Source organism: Myotis myotis, unplaced genomic scaffold, assembly GCF_014108235.1.
Source record: "Myotis myotis isolate mMyoMyo1 unplaced genomic scaffold, mMyoMyo1.p scaffold_m19_p_26, whole genome shotgun sequence".
Classification (NCBI taxonomy): Eukaryota; Metazoa; Chordata; class Mammalia; order Chiroptera; family Vespertilionidae; genus Myotis; species Myotis myotis.
Genome location: NW_023416331.1, coordinates 554,361 through 567,845, shown reverse-complemented (window position 1 = coordinate 567,845; position 13,485 = coordinate 554,361). Strand labels below are relative to the sequence as shown.

Genomic DNA, 13,485 nt, shown 5'->3' with positions numbered 1-13,485 from the left:
TAAAAAAATAAGTGGTAATACATTTCTTTGCATGAATTCAATAAGACCTGTTTCCAGTTGTGGTTTTATTAACCAAGACTTGACTGGAATGTCATGTCGGAGAGTCACGCCCGGAGTCTGGATGTCACCAGGAAGCTTTAAGGAATGAAGCCGATAAGAGCCCCTTGGAGAAAGCCTGCTACCTTGTTTGGTCACCTTGCTTGGTTCATAGCAGTCTTTCCAGGTAAGGAATGAAGGTTGCTTGCCTGAGAGATGGCAGGGAAAGCACCTCAGGATACCATTGGGGACCTGAGGAATTCACCCATATCTGCAGGTATTGCAGGCAAACCTGATGGTGGCTAGGTGGCTCAGTGTCTTTCCCCTGTGGGGCTAATTAAAGATTGATTATGAAATTTCAAAGCATATCTTTTTAAAATAGTCTGTGTGATCAACTGTTATTCTTATTATGTTCATGCAAACAATCATGCCAAATTGTGACTAGACTTAATACAGTAAATAAATTGGTCTTAAGTTGGCTCTTTAATAAAAATGAGGGTGATTTTAGGGAGAAAAATTGTGTTTCAATAGGAAATTATTAGAACTGAAGTGTTTTTCCTTCCACCAGACCATTTGTTGTAATTCTTGCTGTTCTAACTTTTGCCCAATAATACTAAATTTTATAACACAGTGTGTCTCCAGCAGGTTACAAGCCCAACTCACACTCAGGGAATACCACCTCTAGACACCATTGCCACCTTCTTCCGTGCCCAGGCCTCATTGTCCCTCTGACAGAGAGCAAGGATCGCTTGGCTCTAAAGGAAAACCTTCGCCCCTCCTCAGCAGGAAGCAGTTACAGAAGAGACCCTGCGCCCCTTTTCTCTGCAAGAATTCAGAGCCAAGACCCTTGAGGGGGTGTGGTGGGCAGTTAGACAGATGTGAGAAGAGCAGGACGATGGGCCAACCGGAGGAGAAGTGGACGGGACCCTGAGACGTGCTTCTCACCACTCCAACTGCTCTGAAGCCTGCAGTGGAGGAACCTGTGTAGAACCGACCTTTACATTTGCTGAGTAGGAGTTGGATACCCTTTGCTAATATATAGAATTATTCTATTCATTTTGGGAAGAAAGTCATAGATGGAGATCTTTTATATGTTGGGACCCACGGTCTGGGAAAAGGATGCAGAAATGTTTTCTCTGAAGGTTGCTGCAGTAGCTTCCTGTGGTGAATCTCTGACTTTCACTGCGTGTTCTAGTTATTGTCTTTCAGTATCTAATAACTTCAATATGAATTGTTCTGATGATTGCACCCTCCCTTATAGCAATGGGCATACTGAGCTGCTGGCTGGTTGGTTTCTGATATGTGGGGTAACAGCATGGAGAGCGCCTGTTCCTTAAGATGACTGACTGTCTTTATGCCTTAGAAACATCACAGGGTCTGAACCAACAGAGACTTTCTCGAGGCCGTGGCAACAGACTGCAATGACGATCTCCACCTGGGAAGCCCTACTGGCTATATTGCTGTAACCATTTTTGTTATGCTGGTAACGGTAGGCTCCCTTAGTGTAGAAGTGCCCTGCTGGCTTGCAGCAGGGTAAAAGCCCTGCATGCCACCTCCAGGGCCATACAGGGGATAAATCAAGAGCTGAGCCAGGTCAGGGAGGCAGTTCTAGAGAATCGGGCAGCAATAGATTATTTGCTGTTGCGGCATAACCCTGGTTGTGAGGAATTTAAAGGAATGTGCTGTTTTAATCTTTCTGACAATTCTCAGTTGATAGAAAACATATCCAAGATCCTGCATTTGGTGTACTCCATCCCTGGGACCAGCTTTCAAGGCAGAAGCAGATACAGTTCAGCAGGATGAGACTTTTCTTCTAAAACTGATCTCATAGTGCTCGCTTCGGCAGCACATACACTAAAATTGGAACGATACAGAGATTAGCATGGCCCCTGCACAAGGATGACACGTAAATTCGTGAAGCGTTCCACATTTAAAAAAAAATAAATAAAATAAAATAAAATAAAACTAATCTCATAGATATGAGATTATAGAAATAGCAGTGGGGAATGTTAGGGACAAATATAGAATATTGGGTACTAAGTGTGGTTATGGAAAATATTAATCATGTGCTGTTAACCATGATTGCCTTGTGCTGGTTAAAGAAAGGACATTGTAACATGGTGCTGTAGAAGACCAAAGAAACCCAAGCGACGCTTAGAGAAATGGAGTTACACAGCTTTATTACGCCGGCGGTCTCAGAGGAGTCGCCTCCAGAGTCTGAGCAAACCAATATGGCGGAATCCCGTCTTTTATTCCCTTTGGTTTCTTTGTCCCCCAAACATGGATGGGGACTTCCTGACCTTTCGCGGGCTTTGCAAAAAGCCCCAGGTGTTGGAGGTCTTGAGACCATACCTAAGGGCCTGGCCTGGCGCCAGCACTGATAACCCCCCTCCAGGGGCTGTGTCATGGTTTATGGCCTCTGTAAAATGTGAGCATTTGGGTAACAGGTCTTGCAAGACCAGTTTGTGGAGAAAGGGGCAATGACTTAATTATAGGTTATCAAGAAGAATGTACATTAGATTGCTGGCCCCCCCAAACATCAGGGTTACATTGGAATTAGCCTTTTAGGCTTCTCACTGGCTGGGAGTTGTGTACCCCCAGGACTGGGAGTCAACCTTGGACCAGGGAGTCAACCTTGGACCTGGGAGTCAATCTTTCTTTTTTTTTTCTTTATTGATTAAGGTATTATTTATGTGTCCTTATACCCCCTCTGCCCCCCACCCCCCACTCATGCCCTTGCCCCCTGGTGTCTGTGTCCATTGGTTAGGCTTATATGCATGCATACAAATCCTTTGGTTGACATCTTCCCCTTACCCCCAGCCTCCCCTACCTTCCCTCTGAGGTTTGATGATCTGTTCCATGCTTCTCTGTCTCTGGATCTGTTTTTGTTCATCAGTTTATGTTGTTCATTATATTCCACAAATGAGTGAGATCATGTGATATTTATCTTTCTCTGACTGGCTTATTTTGCTTAGCATAATGCTCTCCAGTTCCATCTATGCTGTTGCAAATGGTAAGAATTCCTTCTTTTTTACAGCAGCGTATATTTTTTCTTTTTTTAAAAAATATTTTTTTTATTGATTTCAGGGGAGGGGAGAGATGGAAACATCAATGATGAGAGATAATCATTGATTGGCTGCTTCCTGCACGCCCCACACTGAGCATCGAGCCTGCAACCCAGGCATGTGCCCTAGATTGGAATCAAACCTGACCCTTCAGTCCTCAGGCCTAGGCTGTAACCACCGAGCAAAACCAGCCAGGGCATGGACCTGGGAGTCAATCTTTGAATGTGGTCCATTCTCATTCAAGAACTATTATCATGGAAAGATTAACAACCTTGTTGCCCTAACAATGGGGCCCACCCCAGCCTGCATAGCCTGCTTTCCCAGGTCTGTAATCCCTACTTCCCCGTGCAATCTTTGTTTTACCCTATATAAGCAGCTGGCTTATGGGGGCTGCAGAGCAGATTTTTGTGGATGACCTGATGCTCTCCCATCCTGCAGGCAGTATTGGAATGAATGCTCATATATTATTCAACCCTGTCTCTGCTTAATTGGCTCAAGTAGTGACAGGCAGTGCGGACCCATTGATTGTCCAGTTACAAAGAAGTTATGTATGTTCTGTTTATCTTACAATGTAAGACTTACACCATTAATCTAGGACAGTACAGAAAACATTACAGGTATATGGAAACAAAATTCTACCTGCCCCGGTAAAGACTACCAACAAGCTAAACCAGGGGGCCAGGAGAAGGCAAGAGGAAACAATTGGCCAAACTGATTTGGCCAGTGGCTAGAGCATTGGCCTGAGGACTCAAGGGTCCCAGGTTCGATTCCGGTCAAGGGCATGTACCTTGGTTGCAGGCACATCCCCACTGGGGGGTGTGCAGGAGGCAGCTGATCGATCTCTCTCATTGATGTTTCTAACTCTCTATCCCTCTCCCTTTTTCTCTGTAGAAAGCAATAATATATCTACACTAATAAAAGAGAAACATGGTAATTGGCATACGACCGCTACCCTTCCCATTGGCTAATCAGGGCAATATGCAAATTAACTGTCAGCCAAGATGGTGGCTGGCAGCCAGGCAGCTTGAAACTAACATGAGGCTTGCTTGCTTCAGTGACGGAGGACTCCAACGTTCCCCGCCTGCGGCTGCTGGCCTCTGAGCCTGCAGTTTCAAACATTGTAACAAAACACCAGAAACCAGCTTTCAGCTGGCTTGGGTCTCAGAGCTGGAGTTGATACAGAGTTTCGAGAACCGAAACAAACCAGATACCTGCTTTCAGGAGTGGAGGCCTAAGAGCTGGAGCCTCAGAGCTAAAGCTGGCCCAGAATAAAAAAGAAAAAAGAAAAAAAGGAGCAGTTGGGAGCTTCAGTCCCAGCCTGAAAACAGCCCTCAGCCCCTCACCCAGACTGGCCAGGCACCCCAGTGGGGACCCCCACCCTGAAGGGTGTGTGACCAGCTGCAAACAGCAATCATCCCCTCATCCAGGCTGGCCAGGCACCCCAGTGGGGACCCCCACCCTGATCCAGGACACCCTTCAGGGCAAACCAGCCAGCCCCCACCCATGCACCAGGCCTCTATTCTATATAGTAAAAGGGTAATATGTCTCCCAGCACTGGGATCAGCGGAGCTGAGAGGCCTCCCGGCACCGGGATCAGCATGACAGGGGGCAGCGCCCAAACCCCCTGATTGCCCTGCGGCTCTGTGTGTGACAGGGGGAAGGGCCACAACCTCCCTATTGGCCCTGCTCTGTTCATGACAGGTGAAGGCACCCCAACCCCGTGATCGGCCATGCTCTGTGGGTGATAGAGGGCGGCGCCCCCCCCCCCCCCCCACGGGCCCTGCTCTGTGTGTGATGGGGTAGAGCCATAACCTCCCCATCGGCCCTGCCCTGAGTGTGACAGTGGCGGCGCCCCAACCCCCTGATCTGCCCTGCTCTGTGTGTGACAGGGGGCGGTGTGCCAACTCCCCTATTGGCCCTACTCTGTGAGTGACAGGGGGTAGTGCCCCAACCCCCTCATTGGCCCTGCTCTGTGCGTGACAGGGGGTGGCACCACAACCTCCCCATCAACTCTGCCTTGAGTGTGACAGGGGGCGATGCCCCAACCCCCCAATCGGCCCTACCCTGAGCATGACTGAGGGTGGCATTGCAACCTCCCAATCCGCCATGCTCTGTGTGTGACAGGGGGCGGCGCCCCAACTCCCCAGTCGGCCCTGCTCTGAGCCCGACCAGGGGCTGCACCTAGGGATTGGGCCTGCCCTCTGCCACCTGGGAGCAGGCCTAAGCCAGCAGATCATTATCTCCCAAGGGGTCCCAGACTGCGAGAGGGCACAGGCTGGGCTGAGGGACCCCCCCCTCCCCACCAAGTGCACAAATTTTTGTGCACCGGGCCTCTAGTGTATATATATATATATATACACTAGAGGCCCAATGCACGAATTCGTGCATGGCTGGGGTCCAGCTGGCACCCCCTCCCATGGGGCTGATTGGGCCAGGTCAGTGAGGGGGGAGGTGATGCAGGAGGTTGGCCCATCAGCCCCACCCCCAATCAGGGTGGGGGGTCAATTGGGGACCAAGCCGGCAGGGGGGAGGGGCCATGGGAGGTTGGCTGGCAGGCCCCGCCCCTGATCTGGCCAGGCTGCCCAGGGGGAGGGGCCACCCCTCCCCACATCAGGCCAGTTGGCCAGATGCAGTGCACTTCATAGCAACCAGTTGTTCTGCTAGTTCCAGTCAGTCCGGCGTTTCGGTTGCTTGGCTTTTATATATATATATATAAATAAAAGAGGAAACAACTGCCCTGAGTCCCAACTCTATCCCAGATGGAAGAGCCACATCAAATCCTAGTAAGCACCCCAATTATAGTAAAGCTCCCAGGGATACCCAGTGGGGTCCATTTATCTCAAGTGTAATCTGTTTCCTGTGAGTCCCTACAGGAATCTCAACCTGAGACCTACTCTTGTGAACCTACTGAGGACCTCAAGCTCCTCTTCAAGAAACAAAAGCCTGTTATAGAGAAGTAATGTCATGACTGGGTTTTAATATAATTGACCTTCCTCCATTGATCTTCTTGTCAAATGTGTCACTTCCAGAAAACAGTAATTTGACACAAGATGATGACACTTCAAGAATTCCAGCTCACTCCACTTTAGAAGAATCAGCCAACGGCATCTGTGATCCAGTCTCAGATCCAATTCCCTGGTCTCCCTTAGCTCAGGCAGTGAAAGACTTCCACACCCGACATAGTCAGGGACTATGGCCATTGTCAGCATGAAACTGTTGCATAAAAAAAGACCATCCTCCCTCATCAACCCTAAAAGACTTTAGCAATGGAAGTCTCTGAGCAGAGAATGGGGCAGGATAGTAAGAAGCTAGGAAAATTCCTGGGCACGTGGAAGGGGAAACTGAGACAAGAAAATGAAACAAGGCCAAACAGTTTGGGCAGCTTGCAGCTAACTTGTGAGTCACGACCTTATCTTCCCCAACCAAGGACACTTGAGAGCAAATGGTTTGTATCTCTCCTCCCTAACCAGAGACTATGTGAAAAGGGGGAGGAGGGGAAAAGGGAGAGTTTTAACTCATCCAGTGAACTAAGAAGTCAGCAGTCTTGGAACTTGCCCAGATAAAATTGCCAGATGTTATCATAAATTCTGGAAAAAGCCACAACAAAGTAAAAGGGGGACCTTAAAATCTGGTCTGTTGCCTGAGATATCTGGCAACTTTAAACCTGTAGACAGAAAAGTATAAAACCCTTAAACTTCCACCAGGCAGGGCACTCAGACTAGCTGGGTGCCCACTTATGCTATATGCCAAGTGTATTTTTAATAAATTTGCTTGCTTTGCTACCTTAATAAATCTGCTTGCTTTGCTACAACACTGCTGTCACTCATCTGAAATCTTATGAGATTGACAAGAGCCAAGGAGGGGACAGCCCTCCCCATCTGACTCAGGGAACTGTCTTCTAATAGCATCACGTTTTCAGATGCTATTAGAAGACAGTCATATGATATCAAAGGGGGCTGGGGAAATGGTGCCATTAATAGAGACAGGGGAGCAGGTTTTCAGTGGCATTGCATCTATTTGGTTTGGACCATGCTGAGGTTAGAGGACCAGCAGCATGGTCCACGTGGATGTGTTCCACAGGCCCTGGAAGAATGTCTGCATATAAACATGTAGGTTAGAGAATGTCTTAATCAACTCGGGCTGCTGTAACAAAAGGCCATATACTGGATGGCTTATAAACAACAGACATTTATTTCTCACAGTCAGTTCTGGAGGCTGGAAAGTCTAAGATCAAGGCACCACCAGATCCAGTGTCTGCTGAGACACTTCTGACTCATATACAGCTGTCTTCTAACTTTGTCCTTACTTGGTGGACGGGGCAGGGAGCTCTCTGTAGTTTCTTATACTCATCCCACTCATAGCAGTCCATCCTCATGACCTAAGCACCCCCCAAAGGTCCCACCATCACATTGGGGATCAAGTTTCAACATGAATTTGGGGGGAACACAAACATTCAGTCTATAGCGGAGAAGCATTAGAAATTACTTCTGGGCAGCTCTTCCTCTGGGAAGCACACCCACACCTTTCCCTTCCCCCTCTTCTTGCCCCCAGGAACCTTACCTTCACCTTTTCCTCTCCCGAGCTCCAAGGGCCCTTCTTTTGGCTCTGTAACCTTTTTCCTGAGCACATTTCTTCTATGAGTCACTTCTACCTCTATGACTTTTAAAATAAACTTTCTCTTATAATTTGAAAAAAAGAAAGAAATGATTGAGAGTTTGGAGTGGATGAGATTTTCAAGGGAAGGTCTCAAAGAAGGGGGAAAAAATCCAGAATAGGCACTTAGGGGAAGGGAGAAGGAAAAAGAGTGGGAGGAAAATGATTAGAGGTGTGTCTGGAGGTAAAGCGGGGAGAGATGACTTGTCCCTGAACCCTGCCTGGGTGAGTGAGGAATCCAGGGTCAAGGAACAAACATGGGAGGGTTCAGGAAAATGCCATTGAGTTTGGCTCCTGGTAACTTCTGGTCATTGGGTACTATTTGAGGGAGCAGTTTCAGTAGAGTAGGGAGTGGAAGCAGATTTTAAAGGGCTAAGAAACAGTGGGCATGAAAGAAAGACAGACAGACACATCTGTGACAACCATGTCCCCTTTCTCAGGCTTGAGATGAAAGGGGTACAAATGAGTAAGCGGTAAGGAAGTGGAGGTTGCAAATGTGGATTCTTTTTTCAAGGAGTTTGGTGAGGCCCTGGCCAGAGTGGCTCTGTTGGCTCAGTTGGTTGAGAGTCTACCGGTGCAGGTGCACCGAAAGGCCCCGGTTAGATCCCTGGCCAGGGCACATACCCAGGCTGCAGGTTCGTGTGCAGAATGCAACCAATTGATGCTTCTCTCTAACGTCAATGTTTCTCTCCCTCTCCCTTCCTCTCTCTCTAAAATAATCAATTAAAATTTTTTTAAAGAAGCTTGATAAGGAAGGCACATTCAACCCGAAATGTCTAAAAAAACGTTCCCCATGATTTCCACACCCTCCTCCCATGTCTCATCCTGGTGCATGGCTTTCCTCCTAGGTAAACTCCATGAGGTCGGCAATGTCTCGCCAGCACCCTGCGTGGTATCTGCATGTTGTATGAATGCATGGAGTCAGGGTAGGGTCATGTCCTGCAGGTGTCCAACTGAAGAGACCGAGTCCACTGCTTGTGCCCCTCCCCCCTCCCCAAGAGGCCCCTGGCTGACCTCAGGGTAGGAAAGGACCACAGGCCCCACTTGGGGTTGAGAGGCTACTGACCTCCTCCCTGGGGCCCTGCTGTAGCTTGACTATGTTCCTTGCAAACTTCATGTTAAAATCCTGATGTGCAGATTTGGGAAGTGATAGGTCCCCGGGGTGGAGCCTTCATGAATGGGGTGCGCCCTCGCCCCTTCTGCCGCTTGAGCATGCAACGGGAAGTCTGCAATCCAGAGGGCCCTCAGGGGCTCTTGCGGCGCTCTGATCTCAGACTTCCAGCCGCCAGGACCCTGAGAAATAAATTCTTTTGTTTATGAGCACCGGCCTCTGGCATTTAGTGATAGCAGCTGGAAGAGGCTGAGACAGGTTTCCGCAGCCTTTCCCTCTGCCTTCCCTGTGCGAGTACAACACGCCACTTAGGGCTCTAATTCAAGTTGTCTGCCACCCTCCAGCCGAGGCAGGAACACCTGCGGGCAGCTGGCACCTTTTCTCTGCCACCCGACCTCTGGCCAACTTCTTCAGAATGGTCTGCCCTCTCCTTCCCTCCTGACTTTCTGGGGTTCTGGGGAGAGAGCTCTGGGTCTCCTTGTACCTCTCCCTCTCCACAGCCTGAAGCCCAGTGGGGAGGGAGTGGAAAGATGTGCTGCGGAAAGAAATCCTCCCCGAGAACGGCCCCCAAGGTCTTCCCGGGCAGGATCCCAGGGATCCTTCCCCCTGCGTGTGCGTGTCTCTCTCTGGTGTCCTGAGACCTGTCAGTCTCCTTCCCCATCACACCCCAAGGGGAAACGGGGAGAGATGAAAGGGGACCCAAAGAGCAGGGTCTTTGTTAGTCATCGGAATTCCGGGTGATAAATCCACTTAGACTCTTTAATATTGGCTTTCAGAAATTCACACACACACACTCACACACAGACCAGAACAAGGCGGGGCTGCCGGGGAGCGGGAGCGGGCTCCCTCCGGACACCGGACGCCGGACACCGGCAGGCCCACAGCCTGGGTTCCCTTCGCCCGGCTGCTCGGGAATATTTACAGGGACCCGCACGGTATCTTCTTCCCAGAGGGAAGGGTCCTAAACTGGGAGCCTCCCAAACTCCATCCCAAGAAACAAAACAAAACAAAAATAGAGGTTCTGGGATTAGCAAGAAACTCGGCGGAGATGGGGTGGAGGAGACAAGAAACCGCCGGCAAATACGGGAGCGCGCGGGAGCCGTGGCTGCGCCGCGGCTGGGTCCTCACGCCGCGAGAACGGGAGGAGTCTGTCGGTCTGGGGGCGAGGCGCGGTGCCCCAAACCCAATCGCCGGCCCGAGGCACCCCGCGAGGAAGAGAAGAAGGCGGAGCCTGCCGACCTGGAGGCGGGGGTTTTCAGAGCCGGGGCGGAGCCTATGGAGGAGGCGGGGCTTGCGGGACCAGGCTCCCGGCTCCGCGAAGGACCCTCCCGCAGCTCCCCCGGGGGCGCTGCTTTTAGCGGGGAGGGGAGTCTGGGGCGCCTGGGGCCTGGTGTTTGGCTGGGACCCAGGGACGCGGCGTCCTTGGGAGTGTGGGCTTCGGCGCGGTTCCTGAGGAACTGGATTCGGAGCGTGCCCGCACCGCGAGGGCTTCCGCGGAGGCCGAGCTTAGGGCGCATCCCAGTCCGGCAGCCCCGGGGGCGGGTGTGCAGGGCGCCCCGGGGGTCCGCGGCGGGAGCGCAGGCCGCGCTGAGGTGGAGGGGCGCAGGGCGGCGCCGGGCCGGGGGCGTCCTCACGGATCCCAGTAGTTCTCGTGGTGCTGCGCGGCGATGATGATGACCACGGTGAGGATGGTGCAGAGCACCATGGCCGCGATGCCCACCGCCAGGGAGATGAAGGAGAAGTTCCGCGCCTCGCGCGAGGCGATCTCGGCCGACACCATGTCTCCGCGCGCCAGGGCCGTGCGCACCTGCGGGCGGCGGCGGGGAACGGGTCAGAGAACGGCCGGCCGCCCACCCGCGCGCAGGCCGCAGCCCCCCTCCAAGTTGCTCCCCGACGCCCGGCTCCTGGGGATGAGAAGCCGAGTGAGCCTCCTCTCCGAACGCCCCATACACACCTGCACCGCCTTGAAAATAGCGATGATGCCCGTGGGCCAGAAGCAGCAGATGGTGGTCAGCACTGCGATGGGCATGTAGTCGTGCGGCGGGCGCCTGGGCTCCAGCAGGGCCAGCCCCGGGCCCTGCGGCGGCGCGGGCAGCGTGGAGGGGACTCCCGCGCCCCCCGGGGTCCCGCCTGCATAGGGCTGTGTAAGGAAGGGGGACGGCGTCATGCGGACCCTCTGGGCCCCACAATGGTCCGCTTTTGGAAGAGCGATTCTTAAAGCACAATTCTTGCACGTTGCTTCCAGAACACCCATACATTTCACCGAGGCCCGCTCCTCCCTCCATGGTTGCCATTAACCCCATATCCTCGGGGCTCTCCAACTTCCCTCCCCCAAGGAATGCCCCTCCGGCGCTGCCCCGCCTCACTTCAAACCTTGTTTCTTCCCTCCAGGTCCCCTACCTGGCCTCTCCCCTCACTCAGTCCCCGGTTTCTGCTCCCTCCGCTGTTCTGTTCCCGCTCCCAGGCCGTGGTCTCTGCCCTCACTGGCTGCCAGACCCCCTCCCCGCAGGTCTCTCCCTAGCCCCCTCCTCCCCGCCTCTCCAGGCCCTACCCTAGGCCGCAGGTCCCCTGGCCCGGTTTCCCCATCCCACCAGCGCCCAGGGTGTCCCCATCGCGCCCTCCCCCCTCCCAGGCCCCGGTCGCCGCACTCACCGCGCCCACAGGGTAGACCGGCACGTAGGCGGTGCAGGGCTGCAGCTGCAGGGGGTACCCGGGGGCCACGTAGCCCCCCAGCGGCAGCGTGCCCACCGCCCCGGGGTGCGTCGGCACCACGAAGCCGGGGGCCTGGGCGGTGTGCGAGGGCGCCGGCGGGGGCGGGGCGGCGGCGGCGGGCGGCGGCGGGGGCAGCGGGCCCTCGAAGCGCGTCTCCTGCAGGTAAGGGTCGGGTGGCATGCGGGGCAAGGTGGCGCAGCCGGGCGGGGGCGCCCCCGAGGCCGCGCCGGGCGGGGCGTGGTGCGGGGGCCGCGGCAGAGTGGCGGAGAACGAGGGCCCGCGCGCGGCGGAGGCCCCGGACGCCGCCAGGCCGCCGGCCCCGAGGCGCGGGAGGGTGGCGGTGCCCGACTGGTGGTAGTGGTGGTGGTGGTGGTGGTGCGCGGAGGGCGCCGCCTGCGGGGGCGGGGCGGGGGGCTCGGCGGGCGGCTGCGGGGCGTTGTAGGGCGGCGGAGAGGTGTGAGGGACCGAGTCCGGGAGGCCTGGGGCGGTGAGCCGAGGCGAGGGTCCAGGGGCAGATAAGAGCGAGATGGGGAGGGTTAGGGGGAGACACAGAGGGTCCGGGATGGAGAAAGACAGTGGGAGAGACAGAGGAGACAGGTGAGAAGCCATCTCGTTTTGGGGGCAGGAGTGGGCTTGTATCTAGGCCATCTGTGCTCCCCCACTTCTGTCTTTCTATCTAGTTTTGAGGTCACAACTCTGCTCTTCACAGCACGGGGCCCACGGCGTTCACAGCGGAGCCAGCGCCTGCTTGGCTGTGGCTGCCTCGGGCCTGCCTCTCGGAGCTCGTCCTGCGCGTGTACATGTAGCCATGCAACACGGCTTTAACGTGTGTCAGCTCAACACTGTGCAAGCCATGCCAGCTGACACGGTCCACTCTGCCGTTCCTCCGGGGGGAGGGGAATCTCAGTGCTTCCTTTAGGGCTGACAAAGGAGGGTCTGCTGGATTTTACTCCCCTAACAACCCGCATGTGCTGGTGTCTCCATACGTCCCCACTGGATGTCCCCATGCCAGCCAGTGCCATCTGTCCATCTGTCACTCCCCACGATGCTATCCCTGCAGCACCTGGCTGATGCTAAGCCACTCTCTCCTACTTCCCTTACTGCTTCAGCCTACCCCCTGCTGCCCACGTTGGCAGGGACAGAGGCTGAAACTGGAAGGAGAAAAGGAAGAGAAGGAAGAGGAGGGGGTCTAGGGGTGGCTGAGAGCTGAGAGACCCGCTAGGAAGAGGTAAGGGAGGGGGTTGGAGCTGGGGGGTGGGGGGGGAGGGTCAGGAGACCGTAGAGGGAGTGGGAGGTTTGGCTGTGGCTTTTTACCTGACTTTTCTGATGACATGCTTGCAGTCTCTGTCTCGCTGGGTCAGGGTCTCTGTAGCTGGAGTCGGGGGTCTCCAACTGGAGCTGGAGTCTGGGTGCAGGGATTGCGCAGCCAGCAGCGAGCGCAAGAGATGGAGAGAAGACAGCCGCGGAGGGTGGGGGTGGGGGGGCAGAGGGAGAACAGGGAGGGGGGAGAGCTTAAAGGGACCGAGGCGGGGTTGGGGGAGCTCTTCAGACGTACCCCCACTCGTCTCTCCTCCTCTCACCCTAGCATTCAAGCCCCCAGTTTGGGCTCCCTTGGAGTTGTCATGGAAACAGGGAGGCAAGCAAGACCAGGCAAAGTGGGTGGGACTAAGGAGAGGAAGGAGGGAGAGAGAACACTCTAGAGCCGGCCCCTCCGAGCCTGGCTGTAGTGATCAGCTGTGGGAGGAATGGAGTAGGTGCTCCTCAGATTCAATACCCAGCTCCCTGCAGGTCTGGCTCACTCCAGCGAGGCCGCTGCTTCCCCAGCTTCCCCTGTCAGGCCCCAGATTCTTCTCCCAAATTCTTGCCCCTCCTCTCCTCACTTTAGGAGAGACAACGGTGTATGAGAGA

The 13,485-nt window shown here is 54.2% G+C and overlaps 1 protein-coding gene and 1 non-coding gene across 2 annotated transcripts; one reads left to right on the top strand and one right to left on the bottom strand.

The window, feature by feature from the left end:
- Window positions 1–1,866: 1,866 nt before the first annotated feature.
- LOC118648931 lies at window positions 1,867–1,970 on the top strand. Its single transcript, XR_004965517.1, has one exon. It is a non-coding gene; the product is annotated as a U6 spliceosomal RNA (small nuclear RNA).
- An 8,385-nt stretch (window positions 1,971–10,355) lies between these two features.
- Window positions 10,356–13,059, bottom strand: PRRT1 (proline rich transmembrane protein 1). The gene is made up of 4 exons (XM_036356377.1): window positions 12,892–13,059; window positions 11,518–12,056; window positions 10,820–11,005; window positions 10,356–10,672 (listed from the first exon to the last, which is right to left on the bottom strand). Exons 1-4 carry the CDS (start codon window positions 12,908–12,910, stop codon window positions 10,496–10,498), a joined length of 921 nt encoding a protein of 306 aa, XP_036212270.1. The 5' UTR covers window positions 12,911–13,059; the 3' UTR covers window positions 10,356–10,495.
- Between the last annotated feature and the right edge of the window lie 426 nt (window positions 13,060–13,485).